We start from the raw sequence: 19903 nt of genomic DNA, 5'->3' as shown, positions 1-19903 counted from the left end.
CTCTAGTTGACTCAAAATTCACACAGGAAAATAATTCAGTCATCTTATTGGAACACTGGAGTGAATAACTTCATAAAACCCATATAGTTGCAGCAATCCTAGAGAGAAGGGTAAATTCTAATAGAAATCAAGAGTTGATAATTTCATAAGACAACAACAGTAATTGTCTACCATTTACTGGTCACCAATTTAAAGGCTCAAGCACCACAGTTTACATTTATAAATATCACCTACTCACTCCTTATAGCAATCCTATGAGATGAACAGTTGTATCCACTTGTATAGAGGAAATGAGTTTAGAAAGGATGGGCAATTTTCCTGAAACCTTTCAGAAGTAGAGGCAGAGTAGAGGAATTCAAACTCCTGTCATCTGAAGCTCATGCTTTGCCACCTCAGCCATAGTGAAATTATCTCAGTGAAATGACAGAAAAGGCTCAAGTCTGTAAACTTTTACTTTCCAGTCAGATGGAGAAATCTTGGGTAAATGGAGAAGTAATGGATATGGTGTGTAACATCTTTTCAGATTTTACATATAAGAAGCTACTGTTTAGATAATTTAAATTGAAGGATTAAAAAAAATAAATACCTTCAAGATGTGTATTGGTAAGGATTTTCTGACTTTGAAGCTTTTAAAAAATATGCATATGTATCAGGACCTTGGTAAATGTTAAATAAAATGGTGGCTACTCACACAAGCCTAGGTGCACTTTCCAGAAGCCAGGTTAACTATAGTAAATTATTTCCATCACTCATTCCCCATCAATAGCATTGAACCTTATAATATGAAGGGAGCCCCCATATAAAAGAATGGCCCTTCTAAAATAAAAAATACAAGAATAACACATGTTGGTGAGACATGCAGAGAAAAAGGAACTCTCTTGTATTGTTGGTGGTAATGCAAACTGGTGCAGCCACTGTGGAAAACAGTGTGAAGTTTCCTCAAAAAGTTAAAAATAGAACTACCCCATGATTTAGTAATTGCACGACTGGGTATTTATCCAAAAAATACAAAAACACTAATTCAAAGGGATACATGCACCCTTATGTTGCATTATTTACAGTAATTAAATTATGGAAGCAGCCCAAGTGCCCATCGATAGATGAATGGATAAAGAACGTATGGTATATATTTACAATGGAATATTGTTCAGTCATAGAAAAGAATGACATCTGGCCATGTGCAGTGACATGGATGGAGCTAGAGAGTATAATGCTAAGCAAAATAAGTCAGTCAGAGAAAGACAAATACCATATGATTTCACTCATCTGTGGAATTTAAGAAACAAAACAAACAAGCAAAGGAAAAAGAGAGAGCGACAAACCAAGAAACAGATTCTTAACTATGGAAAACAAACTGATGGTTACCAGAGGGGAGGTGGGTGGGGGTTGGGTGAAATAGGTGATGGGGATTAAGGAGTGTACTTGTGATGAGCGATGAGTGATGTATGGAAATGTTGAATAGCTATGTTGTACACATGAAACTAGTATAACACTGTATGTTACTATACTGGAATTAAATTAAAATAAAATAAAATAAAGGCTCTTTTTAAAACATCCAATTCATTTTATACATGTATACAGAGTTCCATCAACATGAAAGGATAATAAAAAACTAAGAGGGCAGAAGTGGAATAGCAAAAATAAAGTAAAACTCTACGAAATAATTTTATAGATTTATAGAAGAGGTTAGGAGCAGTGTTGAGGAGCCAGGAACCAAATGTGTCACCTCATTCCTAGTCCAGTATTTTCTTCATAACAGTATACTGTTACTAAGTAGAATAATAAATAGGCTTGAAATTATAGCAAAAACTGACCTCTAAAATACATCATCAATTTTAGGCTTAATCTGTGGAGACCTAACTAATATTTAAATTATTCAAACATCCTGACAATGAAGTACAAATATAATTTATCTTTTAAACTACCAACCTAGTTATATTTACTATGTCCCAAATGGGTATCAAACATCCCTAAATAGTGACATAATGAATAACTCCAGTAAAGGCTAAAATTGTTCTCACATGTGAAGTAATGTGTACAACTGGTCAAAGTATAACCATCGCAATAAAAGATGTTTTCACTTAATTTCCTAGAAATTTCAAATGTTTGTTTAGCCCTTATTAACTGGAAAATTCCATAATGCATTGTACACTTACTGACACGTTCTAGTAAGAAAATGTTTTTAAAATAAATAATCCATGGCATAAAATTCAACCAGTGTTTCACAATATTAACTTGACAATAAATGAAGCATTTTTAATGTATGAAGCATTTTAAAAATGTTTATGTAGCTTCCAATGAAATTCTAATTTAATCATATTCTATAAAGTGAGAAAGATTCCCTATGTCAGATTCTCTATTAAAGGTTTTGCAGGATTTCTATTAAGACTAATGCATGCAAATGCTATATTTAAAAATATTTTATAACACTTAAGATATAATTGTGAATACTACTAAAAATATGCTTAACACTTCACTTTTTCAATGTTCTCCTACTTGAAACTAATGTTAAAACTGACAATCTAGGCATTCCCATATATGTTACATATCAATAAAATGATCATGTAGAACCAGCTCTTTCTAGAGGACATATCAGAGCATTTTAACAACATATGGAAGTGCAACATATTTTTAAACCAGAAGTCATGTTAACACTTAGATCACATGGACTCTGTTGTCTATAACAACTACTAATTAAGCCCCAAAATGTTGTGTTCATCTTAATGGAAGGGAAAAAAGTATAGTTATGCTAGTCATGCTCCCTCTTTAATTTATACATACATGTACAAGATCACTCTAAGGTGCCATACCTCATCAACTAAAATCCTAGTAGGACAAATAATACCAATCATGGCATTGCCCAGCACTATATGAAATCTGCACAAATCTGGAAAATTACATCCAAAGCCAAGTATACCTCCCTATATATCTTTTCTATCACTTCAGAACAAATCTACCATTCGGAAGGTATGTTACTTACCGAGAAGCATGTTTCTTAGCAGAAGTCAATTCAGTCTGTCTGTAATTTATGTGTAACAAAGGTATAAAGAGCTGAGAAGTACGTTAACCTGCCACACGTTTTGTTACAGATAGTGTGAGCCTTCACAAACTCTTCCTTGTATCCTATGCCTGCTGGAGTACTGGACAGACTCCACTCACTCACTGTGCACCTCGGTGGAAACTAACAAACAATACAGTCACTGTCAGTAGATGTTGCCTCCTCAGCGTACAGAGCCAAAAAAAATTATGGAAAAGTAGGTTACTTCACTGGGGTTGGAAATGTAAATTTTGAATTGATTATGCTGTTTCTTTAAAATTCCAGTAATATTTTCTACTGAATTCACAAAGAAACAAAATTTAAACTTATGCAAATAAGCTTATAAGATCATATTTAAAAAATGTCACTGTCCTCTTTCTCCCCTTCTTTTTTTTCTCTAAGAATTTAAAATACATTTCACTACAAACTAAAAAGAAATTGTGTTATGAAATAACCTCTGTATAATATGCATGTTTTTAGAAGTACCGAATATTAAAATTATATCATTAATCAAGGATCATAGAATGCAAATATACTTATTACTTGGTGTTATGAGATTGGGCCTCCAATGTGATTTCAGTTCCACAATGGATTATTTGTTTGACTCCAATACAAAGATAATTATTTCTGAAATCAGTTTCTCCTGAGAGAATAAACCTTACAGTTTTAAAGCAATAAGAATATTGCAATGAACATTTAACAAAGGAATATCTTGTTTCTTTTTCTTCTTCTACTAGATGTGTATTAACAATTTAAAAAGAGAAAAATCTATATCTGAGCCCAACAGAAGAATACACAGCATGTCAGATAACACTAAAGCCAATAAGTTGAATGTGATTTTTAAGACTATGTTTTCTAAAATAGAAATGAGATAAAAACTGTATGTATTGGTGAAAGGTGGTTAAGATGGTGGAGGAACATGGAAGCCCTGAGCTTGTCTTGTCCCTGAAATGCAGCTAGATCAGCATCAAGCCATTTTGAACACCTAGGAAATTGAGCTGAGGATTAACACAACAATCTGCATAACTTGAACCACACAGCAGGTACACAATGCAGAGAGGTGAACTCAAGGAGAGAAAAGCTGCAGAGGGTGGGGAGTTGTTTTTGTGGAAAGAGAACAGAGAAAGGGAAAGGGGAGGAGCGTGACATCTTGGGATCATGCAAGAAAAGCACTCTCCCTGAATGTAGTGGGAGAGAAAGAGACAGAAAGAGTGAAAACACTTTCAGGGGAGACTGAACAAGAAATCTGTTCCCCAACATCATTGACAGGGAGAAAGGGGAGGGTTTCAATCCACCAGGATTCTATAAACAGTGGAGCGTAGAGTATGAAGTTTTGGAGCTCAGTGCCTGGTGGTGCTCTGGTGAGGAAGTAGGGCAAATTCCCAGGAGGAGGCAGCAGGGTTTGAGGGGTCCGTGGTGGTTCCCCTTATTGGAGTGCATTTGGTAGCAGCCATATGGCCTCCCCACAGGCAAAGGTCCCAGAGGACCCCTGAAGAGCAGCCATGTTTGCTGGTATTGGGACAAAGATGCCAGCGTGCAGCAAACCCTGGTGCTGGCTGTCTGTTGTGGTTTACCGTATTCTCTGAACCTCTGCCACTGTGCAATCACATGAATGCTTTCTAGGGCAAGCCAGCACCTGGCCATTGCTCAGCGAGACCCTCTCCCAGAGAGTTGGTGTGGGTCCAAGCTGCAGGGGTTTCTGATGCATGGGGCTTTAAAACACAATCCCACTCGAGGTAAAACTCTGGAGGGAGGTGCTGCCTGGCAGGTGGACAGCTTGGACATGGACAGGGTAGAGACAAGGAGTGGACGGAATCCTGAGACAAAGTAGGGGTGTTTGACCGCAGGTCCCTCAGAGCATGAAACTCCTGTGCCAGAGACTAGGGAACTGAGTGAAGCCACCTCCACCTCTCCTGTGCGTGCATGCACACCATACTGATCCACCCTAGTAAGCTAAGCAGCGCCACCTAGTGGAGAACACAGCCATTACACCAAGCCCCGCCCAACTGCACTCTCCAAGCATATCCCCTAGCATCCCCTAGAAGACCAGCACAAGTCACTCCACCTGCTTAGTGTATGGACTATAGAGGGCTCCATAGTTTCAGTTCTAAGGGAAACTGCGTGTAACTTCATTTGGGTTTCATTCTGTTTACAAGTTCATTTATTTGTTCATTTTATTTGCTTCTGCTTTTGTTTAATTTTTTCCTTTTTTCCTATTCCCTTTTTTCTTTTCTTTCTTCCTCATTCTGAGATACAGAAAATTTTATTTATTTTATCTTATTATTATTTTTTCTCCCATTCCCTCGTTTTTTCTCTTCTATCAGGCTTCTTTCAACAAGCAGACAAAAACACACCTAGGATCTAGCTTCTTTTGATATTTTGTTTTGTTTTTATTTTTTTAATTTTAATTTTTATTATTTTTTTCTTCCCTCAAAATGACAAAATGAAGGAATTCATCCCAAAAGAAAGAACAGAGAGAAATGACAGCCAGGGACTTAATCAATACAGACATAAGCAAAATGTCTGAACTAGAATTTAGAACCACGATAATAAGAATACTAGCTGGGGTTAAAAACAGCATAGAATTCCTTAATGAAGAGAGAAAAGAAATAAAATCTAGTCAGGATGAAATTAAAAATGCTATAAGCAAGATCAAATCTTGAATGAATACCACGATGGCAAGGATGGACAATGAGGAGCAACAAATCAAAGATTTAGAAGATAAAATTATGGAGAGTAATGAAGAAAAAGAGGGAAACAAAGACAAAAGATCATGATTCAAGACTTAGAGAACTCAGTGACTTATTAAAAAGGAATAACATCCGAATCATAGGAGTTCCAGAAGATGAAGAAAGAGAAAAAGGGGCAGAAGGTTTATGTGATCAAATTATACCAGAAAAATTTCCTAATCTGGGCAAGGACACAGACATCAAAATTGAAGAAGCACAGAGAACTCCCATTGGATTCAACAAAAACCAACCACCACCAAGGCATATCATAGTCAAATTCACAAAATACACAGACAGGCAAAGAATTATGAAAGCAGCAAGGGAAAAAGTCCTTAACATATAAGGGAAGACAGATCAGGTTCACAGCAGACCTATCCATAGAAACTTAGCAGGCCAGAAAGGAGTGTCAAGATATATTCAATATGCCAAATCAAAAAAATATGCAGCCAAGAATTCCTTATTCAGTAAGGCTGTCATTCAAAATAGAGATAAAGAGTTTCCCAGACAAACAAAAACTAAAGGAGTTTGTGACCACAAACCAGCCCTGCCCTGCAAGAAATTTTAAGGGGGATCATTTGAGTGGAGAAAAGACAAAATGAAACAAAAAAGATGAAAAGCAACAAAAACTAGAAAGGACCAGAGAATATCACCAGAAACACCAATATAACAGGCAATACAATGGCATTAAGTTAATATCTTTCAGTACTCACTTAAATGTCAAGAGACTAAATGCTCCAATCAAAAGACACAGGGTATCAGAATGGATAAGAAAACAAGACCCATCTATATGCTGCTTGCAAGAGACTCATTTTAGACTTAAAGACACTTGTAGATTGAAAGTAAGGGGAAGGAGAACCATTTCTCATGCTAATGGTCATCAGAAGAAAGCTGAAGTAGTCATACTTATATCAGACAAACGAGATTTTAAAATAAAGTGTAACAAGAGGTGAAGAAGGGCATTATATCATATTTAAGTAGTCTATCCACCAAGAAGACCTAATAATTATAAATATTATGCCCCTAAGGTGGAACACCAAATATATAAATCAATTAATCACAAACATAAAGAAACTCATTGATATTAATACCATTATAGTAGGGGACTTCAACACCCTATTTACAGCAATGGACAAATCATCTAAGCAGAAAATCAACAAAGAAACAATGGCTTTGAATGACATACTGGACTAGATGGACTTAACAGATATGTTCAGAACATTTCATCCAAAAGCAGCAGAATACACATTCTTCTTGAGTGCACATGGAACAGTCTCCTGAAGAGATCACATACTAAGTCACAAATCAGCCCTCAACAGGTACAAAAAGATCGAGATCATACCTTGTATATTTTCAGATCACAACACTATGAAACTTGAAATCAACCACAAGAAAAAAAAATTGGAAATACCATGAATGCTTGAATATTAAAGAACATCCTACAAAAGAATGAATGGGTTAACCAAAAAATTAAAGAGGAAATTAAAAAGTAGAATTAAAAAAAGAATACAAATAATAATAAAAGAATAAAATGAGCAATTATATGCCAACAAATTGGGCAATCTAGAAGGAATGGACAAACTCCTAGAAACATATGAACTACCAAAACTGAAACAGGGCCAAAGGGAAAATTTGAACAGATCCATAACCAGTAAAGAAATTGAGTCACTAATCAAAAATCTCCCAACAATCTAGAGCCCAGGGATGGATGGTTTTCCAGGGATATTCAACCAAACATTTAAAGAAGAGTTAATACCTATTCTTTTGTAGCTGTTCCAAAAAATTGGGGTGCCTGGGTGGCTCAGTCGGTTAAGCGTCTGACTTCAGCTCAGGTCATGATCTCACAGTCTGTGAGTTCGAGCCCCGCGTCAGGCTCTGTGCTGACAGCTCACAGCCTGGAGCCTGCTTCAGATTCTGTGTCTCCCTCTATCTGTCCCTCCCCTGATCATGCTCTGTCTCTCCCTGTCTCAAAAATAAATAAAAACATTAAAAATTTTTGAAGCTGTTCCAAAAAATAGAAATAGAAGGAAAAGTTCCAAACTCATTCTACACAGCCAGGATTACCTTGATTCCAAAACTAAACAAGGACCCCACTAAAAAGGAAAACTACAGACCGATTTCCCTAATGAACATGGATGTAAAAATTCTCAACAAGATACTAGCAAACTGGATCCAACAATGCATCAAAAGAATTATTCACCACAATCAAGTGGGATTTATTCCTGGGATGCAGGGCTGGTTCAGTATCCACAAATCAATGTGAGACATCACATTAAAAAAAGAAAGGATAAGAACCACATGATACTCTCAATAGATGCAGAAAAAGCATTTGACAAAATACAGCATCCTTTCTTGATAAAAATCCTCAAGAAAGTAGGGATAGAAGAATTATACCTCAAAATCAGAAAGGCCATATATGAAAGACCCACCACTAAGTATCATCCTCAATGAGGAAAAATTGAGAGCTTTCCTCCTAAGGTTAGGAACAAGACAAGGATGTCCACTCTCACCACTGTTATTCAACATAGTGTTGGAAGTCCTAGCCTCACCAATCAGGCAATGCAAAAAAATAAAAGGCACCAAATTGACAAGGATGAAGTCAAACTTTCACTCATTGTAGACAACATGATACTCTATGTGGAAAACCTAAAATACCCTACTAAAAAATTGCTAGAACCGATTCATGAATTCAGTAAAGTCACAGGATATAAATCAATGTACAAAAATCGGTTGCTTTTCTATACACCAATAATGAAGCAGCATAAAGAGAAATCAAGGAGTCAATCCCATTTAAAACTGCACCAAAAACCATAAAATACCTAGGAATAAACCTAACCAAAGAGGTGGAATATCTATACACTGAAAACTATAGAAACCTTATGAAAGAAATTGAAGAAGACACACACACACACACACACACAAATGGAAAAACATTCCATGCTCATGGATTGAAAGAAACCATATTGTTAAAATGTTGATACTACTCAAAGCAATCTACATATTCAATGCAATCCCTACCAAAATAACACCTACATTCTTCACAGAGCTGAACAAACTATCCTGTAATATGTATGGAACTAGAAAGGACCCCGAATAGCCAAGGCAATCCCAAGCCAAAGCTTGAGGAAAAACAATTCCAGACTTCAAGCTGTATTACAAAGCTGTAGTCATCAATACGGTATGGTACTGGCATAAAACAAACACATAGGTCAGTGGAACAGAATAGAGAATGCAGAAATAGACCCATAAATGTATGGCCAACTAATCTTTGACAAAGCAGGAATGAATATCCATTGGAAAAGAGTCTCTTCAGCAAATGGTGTTCAGAAAACTGTACAGTGACATGCAAAAGAATAAACCTGGACGACTTTCTTATACTACACACACACACACACACACACACACACACACACACACACACAACTTAAAATGGATGAAAGACTAAATGCAAGATAGGAAGTCATCAAAATCCTAGAGGAGAAAACAGGCAACAACCTCTTTGATCTTGGCTGCAGCAGCTTCTCACTTGACATGTCTCCAGAGGCAAGGGAAACAAAAGCAAACATGAACTACTAGGACCTCATCAAGATAAAATGTTTCTGCACAGTGAAGGAAACAATCAGCAAAACTCAAAGGCAACTGGTGGAATGGGATGGGTATTTGCAAATAACATATCAGATAAAGGGTTAGTATCTAAAATCTATAAAGAAATTTATCAAACTCAATATCCAAAAAACAAATAATCCAGTGAAGAAATGGACAAAAGACATGAATAGACACTTTTCCAAAGAAGATATCAGATGGCTAATAGACACATGAAAAGATGCTCAACATCACTCATCATCAAGGAAACACAAATCAAAACCACAATGAGATAAAACCTCACACCTGTCAGAATGGATACAATTAACAACTCAGGCTACAATAGATGCTGGTGAAGATGTGGAGAAAGAGGAACACTTTTGCACTGTTGGTGGGAATGCAAATTTGTGTAGCCACTCTGGAACAGTATGGAGGTTCTTCAAAGAATTGCAAATAGAACTACCCTATGACCCAACAATGGCACTACTAGGTATTTATCCAAATGATACAGGAGTGCTGATTTGAACGGGCACATGCACCCCAATGTTTATAGCAGCACTGTCAACAATAGCAAAACTATGGAAAGAGCCCAAATGTCCATTGACTGATGAATGGATAAAGAAGATATGGTATCTATATCTATATCTATATCTATATCTATATCTATATCTATATCTATATCTATATCTATATCTACAATGGAATATTACTGGGAAGCCAAAAAGAATGAAATCTTGCCATTTGCAATAATGTGGATGGAACTAGAGTGTATTATTCTTTGTGAAATAAGTCAGAGAAAAACAAATATCATATGATTTCACTCATATATGGAATTTAAGATACAAAACAGATGAACATAAGGGAAGAAGAGCAAACATAATATAAAAACAGAGAGGGAGACAAACCATAAGAGATCCTTAAATACACAAAACAAACTGAGGGTTGCTGGCTGGGTGTTGGGTGTGGGGAAGGGCTAAAGAAGTGAGGGGCATTAAGGAGGACACTTGTTCGGATGAGCACTGGGTGTTATATGTAAGTGATGAATCACTAAATTCTATTCCTGAAAAAAAAAATAAAAATAGAATAGAAAATTAAATGACACATCCCAGTGTTACATATTCTAGCCATGTGTTCCTATAATACATATTTCATTTATACATTGTAATGACAGACGACAGCAATTAAACTATACCTTCCTCAAATCTAAATACTTGAACAGTAAAATTTCATGGGTTTTTGTTCATGTTTCAATATTTCCCTGTTCCTTAATTTGGGGATTCAACTTCTATAGGCTTAGCTACTATTATTTTTAATGTAAAAAGATACAAACAGGAAAAGGAGAGGAAGAGAGGAGAACACTGAGAATAGTGTAAAAAAGAAAATTTTGAACTATACTGGTATTTCAGATTTTTCTGAATCTAGGTGATACTGGGAAAGTGGGGAAGGACCATGAAGACAGGAGAGTTTGGAGCAAAGAGAACAAAGGGAGAGAGATGGATAAGGATAATAATTAATAAAACATACCAATGATTGTTTTTTTTCCTTTTTTCCCCTTTTATTGGCCATTTTATTTTTTTAATTTTTTTTTAACATTTATTTATTTTTGAGACAGAGAGAGACAGAGCATGAATGGGGGAGGGTCAGAGAGAGGGAGACACAGAATCCGAAACAGGCTCCAGGCTCTGAGCTGTCAGCACAGAGCCTGACGCGGGGCTCAAACTCACGGACTGCGAGATCATGACCTGAGCTGAAGTCGGCCGCTTAACCGACTGAGCCACCCAGGCGCCCCTTATTGGCCATTTTAAAATGTAGGCCTTTGGTATACCAAATGTATACCAAATTTGAGTGTAGTCATTTAAAGGATTGCACATATAAATTCTTACATTGGGTAAACTAACTTTCAATAAGAGGTAGGTGTGTATGTGTGTGTGTGTGTGTGTGTGTGTGTGTGTGTGTGTGTGTGTTTATATTAATAAATATTTCTTTATAAATGTGGAAGAAGACCTTCCTGACTGCCTTTGACTTCCCATTTATTCTAACCTAGTGGTTCTCACACTTGAGCATGTTCCCTGGAGGGCTTGTTAGAACAGACTCCTGAGCCCAATTCCCAGAGTTTCTGATTCAGTATCTCTAGGGTGGAACCTGAGAAATTACAACAAATTCCCAGGTGATGCTGATGCTGATGCTGCTAGTCCCAGGACTACACTTGGAGAATCCCTGCTCTAGCTCATTATGTTACCCTAGCATCTAACATGAGGATAGTTTCCACTGTAAATTGTTGTGTTACCATATTACATGGATTCTGAGATCTCCCCCACAGCCTACCACATTTTCACAGCTCTGAGTCAGGATGTGTCTCTAATTAATCACATCTTATGATAAATATACACAAGGCAGCACCCATAACTGTAATGGTCAATTCAGAGTGTGCATGGACTTGTTCAGAGCTGTTAATAAGGTCTCTTCAGTTGAGCGATAGAATTTTTCAGTGCTATCATGTGTTGAATTTAACTATCATTTAAAAATTATTTTTTAAACCTACACTTTGAGAGCCACAGTTTTATTTGTCTTTAAACATACAAGTGATTGCATACAAAATGGCATATAAACAGGTGTGACATTTGTATTTGTTATTAGTGAAGTAGATGTTTATTATTGGAGGAATGATAGCAATTTCAGACTTTCTTGGAAAGTATCATTCTACTGCATTAGAGGATGTAAGAAAGGTAACCTCAAGGGGAAGAAGTTGTGGTACATGTAAAAGTTTTGCTTATCACAGGCTTAGTAATGCAACTGAAGGTAAAAGAAATTGCCAGATGCCTCTGAACAGAAATTTCAAAGTGACGAGTTGCTGGTGTGAATAATTCACAAGTCCAGAGCAGCTCTCTTTAAAGCTCTGTGTTATAGTTTATTAACACTTTTTTCTTTCTTAGTGATACATAAAGTAATGATGTGACTTACCTAAAAAATCCTTAGATTTGTTAAAATGTTATTATTGGAAAATAAAACAATCATTCCTAGTAGTAGCTATTTAAAAATGAATGACCAATGTGTTGATTTCGAGCAGGTTTTTTCTTTTATTGTTCGAAGTGTGGTGTGAAAATTACCTAAAAAAAATCACCAGGATTCTCTGCTAAAAATGTAGGTATCTGGGACTACCAGAGATCTATTGAATCAATATTTTTAGTTGGCGGATAACTAACCATCTCACCTTCAAGTACACAGCAATTTAATAAAAATGGCACCACTGGAGGACTCCTAAATGTGAGTGGTAATAATATATTTCTGAAAAAAAAGTCTTTGATTCCAAATCAATTACAATAAACCTTTGGCATTGCGTAGGTGATTAAAACTATGTAAGAACAAAACTCTCCATGGGTAGTTTTACAAACCCAAACACCAAACTGCATAAATATTCCAATGGACCTGGGTAAAGGCAGAGGAGAAAAAGCCAGAGGCAATGGCGGATGCTCATCTGACCAAGCCTAAAGCAAGTAGTGCTTGATAGGAAGGCACGATACTAGGAAGAACAAGTACATAGAGGAGCACCACATCCCCAAGTCAGACTCCAACACTGGGCCAGTACTGACTGGAGTCTCCATGTAGCCCTCTAGTGGTATAAAGAATTTGCGAGAGGTAATACCAGAAAGCCAAGATGTAACTGACTGGAAAGTCACCTAATATTGCTGAGCCTGTTAACTCTGTAATATAATAAAGGTATTGTTACAGTATATGTCTACAGTCCATTTCAGCTCTAAAGTTATGTAATTTGTTTAAAAACTTTCATAAAAGGGTATGGCCTCCTTCAAAGTTTTATTAAGAAAACCTCATGAAAGCAAATGACAAACTAATCAAAGACAAAGAACATCTGTGATGGTTTTAATTATGTCCCCCCACAACTTCTTATGTTGAGGATATGAATCCCCAGTATTTCAGAATATGACCTCATTTGGAGGCAGGGTCTTTACAGAGGTAAACGAGTTACAATGAGGTCATCAGAGTGGACCCTAATCCCATATGACTGACTGGTGTCTTTATAAAAATGAGAAATCTGGATACAGATAGATACAGAGAGATGATGTGGAGGGACACAGGGAGAAGACAGACATCTACACACCAAAGACAGGCCAGGAACAGATTCTTCCCTCACAGCCCTCAGAAGGAACCCACCTGCCAACACCTCGAATTCAGAATTCTAACTTCCAAAACTGTGAGACAATACCTCAGTATTGTGAGGTACCTCAAAGTACCTCAGTTTGTGTTACAACAGCCTTGGCAAAAGAATACAGTGTCTTTACCAGGTGCGTGATATTATTAAGTACATGCTAACTTTATAAAAAGATTGGAGAGTGGATCACCATTCTCTGTTCTTCTAAGAAGTCTGAAAAGCAGTAGGAGCAGCTATTTTGGGAAAGTTAGTTAAACTCAGATTTTTATATTTGCATTTCCATTAATTTTTCCTTAATCAGGTTGGTCATGCATTTGTCTTTTCTAGTAGATTTCCCCCTCAAAAACACTAGCTGTTGATTTTTTCCCTACTTGCTTTTATATTTATTAATGTCTACTTCCTAACTTCCTTTGATTAATTTTGATACACTTTTTCTAGTTTCTAAGATACACACATGGCTCGTTTATTTTCAATTTTTGTTTTTTAACACTAAAAACCATTTAAGAACACAGTTTTGCTAACTTTTCCCTTCCATTAGCTTACAGATAATCTATCATTTTAGTTTTGATTTTCCTTTTCTCTCCTAACTTAATGGTTAATAGAACTGACAGCAGAAATAACGTATCTATTTTTGTCTTTAGTATTAATTTAGTTTGGTCTTGGGCCAATCACTCACCTTCCATGAACTTCTGTGAGGTTGCCTATGTGAGGATCAAACCAACTAAATATGACAGTATTTGAAACCATGGATTGTTATACAAATTTAAGTTATTGCTTTAATTATTTTTGACTAACTCTACATAAAGAAATAGGGCATGCCTGGGGACATGAGAATTGCTTAACTTTGGGGTTTTAAATTTTTATTTCTGTTTGATATATTATTGTCTCTCAAATTGTCTATATGTTTATAACTTTATAGCAAAATGGCAATAATTCACCTACCAGCACAGTTTTAGTTGATCACTTTCATTCAAGGAAAGAAATTATTTAAAAAAATCTTCCTCTCGAAATAATCTGCATTATCATTTAAAAATAGGAGTAAAAAACAAAACAAACAAACAAAAAACCCAACCATGAGCAAAAGGAGCTAGCATTTATTGAAAGCAGGTTATATGTCAGGCACTCTTTTAGGTAATTTACATTAAATTCTCATAAAAGTTACTGCACTGCCCAAGGTCACAAATCTTCCAATCCAGTTCTCCTTTCAAGCTCCCTCCTCACAGAAACCAGTGAATTGAGACAGCAGGGTTGAATTCAAGTTTTTTCCTAATGATTTCCAGAGAATGCAAAATATTTCATATTTTAAGGGAAATTGAAAATATAAATCATTTTTAAGTATACGTATTTAAAAAAAACAAATGGCCCTTTCGTTTATCCTTGTTTTTTTTTTTTTCTTCAGAGGAAACTTTTAGTTTTTCCTTTTTTTTTTTCCTTTAGGGGAAAATGAAAATGTCTGTGAGTAATCATTTTGCTTTGAATTATACTATTATTTTTCTATCATGCTAAATATGAGGTTCTAACACATCTTATGTATTAATTCAAGAGTTCTCATGGTGTCTAAAATATATGTACAAATTTTTAGCAACATTCATTTTTAATACCTAATGCTGAGTTTTTACTTAAGACCACCTGAAGGCATTAATTACTATTATTTCTGGTGAGATTATGCTGAGGAAAAAATTGTAGCCTAATCAGGTTTTCAAATTATCTACAAGTACACAGCTCTCTGCAGATGGGAGATCATTATTCTTAACTATGCTGCCACTTATTTGAATAAAGTAAACATTTAACGAATTATATGAGTTCTGAGTTTAAGAATCCAGAATGCACCCAGAAAAGAGAGATAATAATTAAAATTGTATTAGTGAAGATGCTCATTACATTATGTTTAAATGCAAACATATAGAAACATCCTAAATGCTCAATAGCAGAGGAATGGGTATGTCAATATTATAAAATATATTTAGTGACATAGGAAAATGTTCAACAACAACTGGGGAGAACTATATAGAGCTGGTTATACAATAAAGGTCATATATGTAAGAAAAGCATTTCTATATCTATATGAATATTTGTATATGTACACATCTACAGAAACATGTTTAGAAAAAAAATCCTCCAAAATATGTTAGCACTGCAGGTTTATAGAAAATTTTAGTTTATTCTTTTTTCTGTATTGTTACATTTTTTTGGTACTAAACTGAAGAGAATCCATCTTAAAAACTGCAGTGGGAGAGATTTGGCTCTTTAAAAGAAAATTCATGTAATTTATAAAAATCTGGAGGCAGAACTAGCTAATTTAGATAATCTCACTTAAAAATCTTATAGTAGGTATATTTTGAGAACAAGCTAAATTCTCCAGTTTCCTTTGGGTCCTAATGATCCTCTGATGCAACCTGTAAGGTTACAGACCTGGGCAAGCATGCAGACTAAACACACGCAGGAGGCTCTCTCATTGATCCCTGTCACAGGGAAATGTAGAGGAAGTGGTGTGAAATAAACAAGGTAAAAGAGAATGAGGAAAATGGTAATACACTATTTATATGGAACTTCAGCCATCAATTCCCACAATTCCTCAGTGAGTCAATCTCTTCACCTGTAGTATCTGCATCCATATAGATGAGCCTGGAGAACTGGCAGGAAGGGGAGGGCAGGAATCTAGCCCACAGATAGGCTTATCTGCATGATTTCCTTCAAGGCATTAAATCCTTTTAACCATTATTGTAGCACTGTCATTTTTACCCAAGTATTTAACTTATATAAAGGAAACAGTTTGTAGCCTGGATAGATATGGCTCCCAGAAACGTGTTATAACATGGCCCAGATAAAACTATTCCCATGTCATCAGAATATTTCTATTACAACATCATGACATATAACTAACATGGTTCAGACACATCAGATCCCTGCACAACTGGACACATCAAAAGAATTGTTATGTCATCAATGATGCCACCAGAGAGAGCACCTGGTCCCCTCCTACACTGGAGAGCAGATGTTCCAATAATGCCATGGAGGTTTTCTTAAGATACATGTTCAGATGTGTCAAGATTTTCAATAGGGTTAAATTGGAAATGTTATCATTTTTGTTCTATTCATTAAAAAAAAAAATCTCTACCTACCTAAATGACACCCACTCTACTTTGCTTATTTTAATGGAAATCCAGTTTGTCCTCTGAGGCAGAGTTTGCTTAGGGCAGCACAATGCTCTGCAACTGTTTATGTCATGAGAGTGATTGCCAGCTGGGAGAAATGTGCTGTATCTAGTTTGCCTATGGCATATATTTGGAAGGAGATGGACGAGACTATAAAACGCAGGACAAGTTAGACAATTTTGAAGTGCAATGATATTCTGCAAACAAAAATGTTTAGGTGTATCTAACTCTGGGAGATGAAATCCAAAGGGATTTTAAGATTTGCTCTCCATTGGCATAAAAATCTTAAAAAGAAAAAAAAAAGAACCATTAAAAAAATCACCAACAGGTTTCATTTTCATTCAAGAGCTTGTTACACACAGTGGGCGTTAAAAACAACACTGAAAATCATTTAAAATCATTAAAAACCCACTTAAAATAAAAATATAAAAGGTAAATTCACTAGAGTCAAAACTGTTGAAATATAGTTTTAGAAGCATATGGGTACAACTTCCCTGCATCTGAACTGTATGGTTAAATTAACTATAAAAATATTTTTATCAGTAATATACTTTTCTGAAATAACTCACATATATAAACTCTAAATGATATTAGAAAGGAAAAGAAAGATAAAAGATATTGTCTTTGTCTCAGGAAATGAGTTTACTTGTTTAAAATGCAGTTTTAAGAAAACATTTAACTAATAGGTGTATTGTGGGGTTTTGTTTAGTTTTGTTTTTGAGAGAGAGTTGAAAGCAGGGGTGAGAGGATGAGGGGGAATCTTAAGTAGGCTCCATGCTCAGTGGCATATCCCACAACCCTGGGATCATGACCTGAGCCAAAATCACGAGTTGCAGTTTCAACTGGCTGTACCACCCAGGTGCCTCAACAAATAAGTGTTTTTAAACTTTGAATACATGTCATATAATTATAGAATCTGAATACTTAAAAATGACTCTCAAATTATCTCATTTTATTAACAAATAAACTGAGATCCAGAGGGACAAATTATCTTGCTTATTGTCATCCAGTTGGAGGGAAATATCATAGGAACATTATTCACTCTCTAAATTTTTGTTAAGTCCCATTCTATGCCAGGCACTCTTCTGAGTGCTGAAACAAATGGAATCCCTGTTCTCATGGAACTTACATTAGACTAATGTTTCCTATCATAAGGCTCTTTGCTCACATACTCCTCTCACCAAAAGAGCTAAACTATACAACTTATAAGGGCACTCCAATATCTGATAAAAATGCCTGTGTTTTTTTGTTGTGTTTTTCTGCCTAGATTCATCTATAATGATTTCCTTGAAAATGATCACATTTGTCCATATTAAAGAGAAAATACCCAGATCTATATGTTACATGTACTTGAATGAGAAACTTGAGTAAGATCTGTATTGTTTTTTGTTATCTCAGTGTAACATATTTGGGATATAATGGCATAATACAATTGGAAAGATCTCATTTTTTTTTATCTCTATGCCCCACAGAAGGGGAAAAAATCTGAGATTCAGAGATAATGATTTGCTATTTCTTTCCCAATTTAATCTTAGGTATCTCCACTAACATCCAGCAGTCATCATATTATGATTTGAGTGAATGATTTAGGGAAGGATCTATATAATATCAAGTGATGTTGTAACAGTCTACAACTGCAGCAGTAAATCAGGAAGAATTCTAACGTGTGGTTTTAACATTCACTAATATTCTTTAGTAATAATGTGCTGCACATGTACTACAACTTTTAGCCTTAGGCAACTGGATTTTGTAATTAAGGCAGAATACGCAGTATGTTTCCAGGGCTTGCCAGCCCCCAGCCTCTTTTGCCTAATGTGACCCCTCTCTGTACCATATGACTCTATCTCATTCCAGCCACAGCAGATGGGACCAGGACCAAGTGTAGATAACTGATTTAAGGGCAGCTAATCATCAGAGATGTGACTAGTGGCCTGGTTCAAAATAACATGCCAATTAATCCTTTACGGATAGGGAAGATGAGAAACTGGGAACATAAACACTAGAGACTGTGAAATTCTGATCAGGTTCACAGGGTCTCATGTTCAAGCCATACTTTATGGGGAAGAGGGACAAGTCACTAGAAAGAACACATCATAAAGTGCTGAGAAGGCAAGAGACTGTGAGAGGTAGAGATCGCTTCTGAGAGAAAAAAAAAACAAACAAACAGTTCCTGGTGGCTTTCCAGGTCACTGACATCTATTTCCACAAGCCCCAGCCAACTTCGATTATTGGCTTTGGATTTCCTGAGATTCACCGTTGAATCCTCATAACAAATTTCCTCTTTCTTAAGTTATACTGAGTCTTACTTGCAACCATATGAATCCTGGCCAAGAGAAATGGCTTTTCTTGCACCCATACCTCGTTTGAGCAAAAGTCAGTCACACGTGATGGTACGCAATTCCTCTTACTTCTCTGAAGGACCACTCTATCCATAAGTCAATTTTGGTCACTGGTTATTATACTATATCATTAATATATAATGACACAGTGGGATTTAATAAGTTAATTTTTACAACCTTATAAATATAAAATTATAGGATGGCTACTAAATGGTTACTGTATTAATCTTTTCCAACTTTCAACTTTCAAACAGTTTTTGGTGATGCTCATACTATCTGCTTACTTCATCTCCTTCCTGTTCTCTATCGAAGGTGTTGGAAAACAGGCACTCAGAGAAATTATAACAAGTAGCAGTCTTCTGGCTTACCAGAGCTCTGATATTCTCCTCTATAAGTGCTTTCTGGCTATTTTTTCCCCAATAAATTTTGTTCCTAAAGTTCCTGAAGGCTTTCTCCTTTATTCTTCATTTAATTAGTCATTGATCCTCCTCAAACTGAATGGGTGAGAAAACATTTTCTCCTTTGTTTTGTTTTTAAATATTTGATCAGAATATTTTTTGCTACTTGTTTAGCATACTGTTCCTGTAGCAAACACAGATTTTTCTCCTTCTTCTGTATTTGTTTTGCTACTGCCAGGAACAGAGTCTACAAAAATTATTGTTGCCTCCTCATATACCAGGAAAAAAACTTTATTCTTTATAAGGTAAAGAAAATGTCAGTCTCAGTCAATATAAATACTTTTACTCAAAAGATATATTAAAATGACAATTCAGATATCATTCAGCTACGGTAATGAGCCATCTGAAGCACTCTACTCTGGGGTTTTCCAACTTCAGGGAAAATAAAAAATTGGGAAACAGTTAAAAATAGAAATATTGATATGATTAAAGCTAGAA

General features: G+C 35.8%; 1 protein-coding gene and 1 long non-coding RNA gene across 12 annotated transcripts in view; one reads left to right on the top strand and one right to left on the bottom strand.

Annotated features, from left to right (window-relative positions):
* The window catches only part of LOC132671325 (uncharacterized), a 70626-nt gene extending 66757 nt beyond the window's left edge, over positions 1 to 3869 (top strand). For all 5 annotated transcript variants that reach the window (XR_009607047.3, XR_009607045.3, XR_014138051.1 and 2 more), the window contains 2 exons: positions 3090 to 3254; positions 3775 to 3869. This is a non-coding gene — a long non-coding RNA (uncharacterized LOC132671325). The remainder of the gene's footprint in view (positions 1 to 3089; positions 3255 to 3774) is intronic.
* The window catches only part of ZNF385B (zinc finger protein 385B), a 401094-nt gene that overhangs the window by 193752 nt on the left and 187439 nt on the right, over positions 1 to 19903 (bottom strand). Inside the window, exon 1 of one of the 7 annotated variants that reach the window (XM_060621997.3) lies at positions 2981 to 3062. The exons of the other annotated variants lie outside the window; for them this stretch is intronic. Within the exon in view, the coding sequence (XP_060477980.3) occupies positions 2981 to 2990 (10 nt within the window). The 5' untranslated portion in view covers positions 2991 to 3062. Of the gene's footprint in view, positions 1 to 2980; positions 3063 to 19903 lie in introns of those variants that run through there. 7 annotated transcript variants of the gene reach the window in all.

Source organism: Panthera onca, chromosome C1 (assembly GCF_046562875.1).
Source record: "Panthera onca isolate mPanOnc1 chromosome C1, mPanOnc1 haplotype 2, whole genome shotgun sequence".
NCBI classification, from domain to species: Eukaryota; Metazoa; Chordata; class Mammalia; order Carnivora; family Felidae; genus Panthera; species Panthera onca.
The sequence above is the reverse complement of the archived record's forward strand: the minus strand, read 5'-3'. Positions and strand labels throughout refer to the sequence as shown.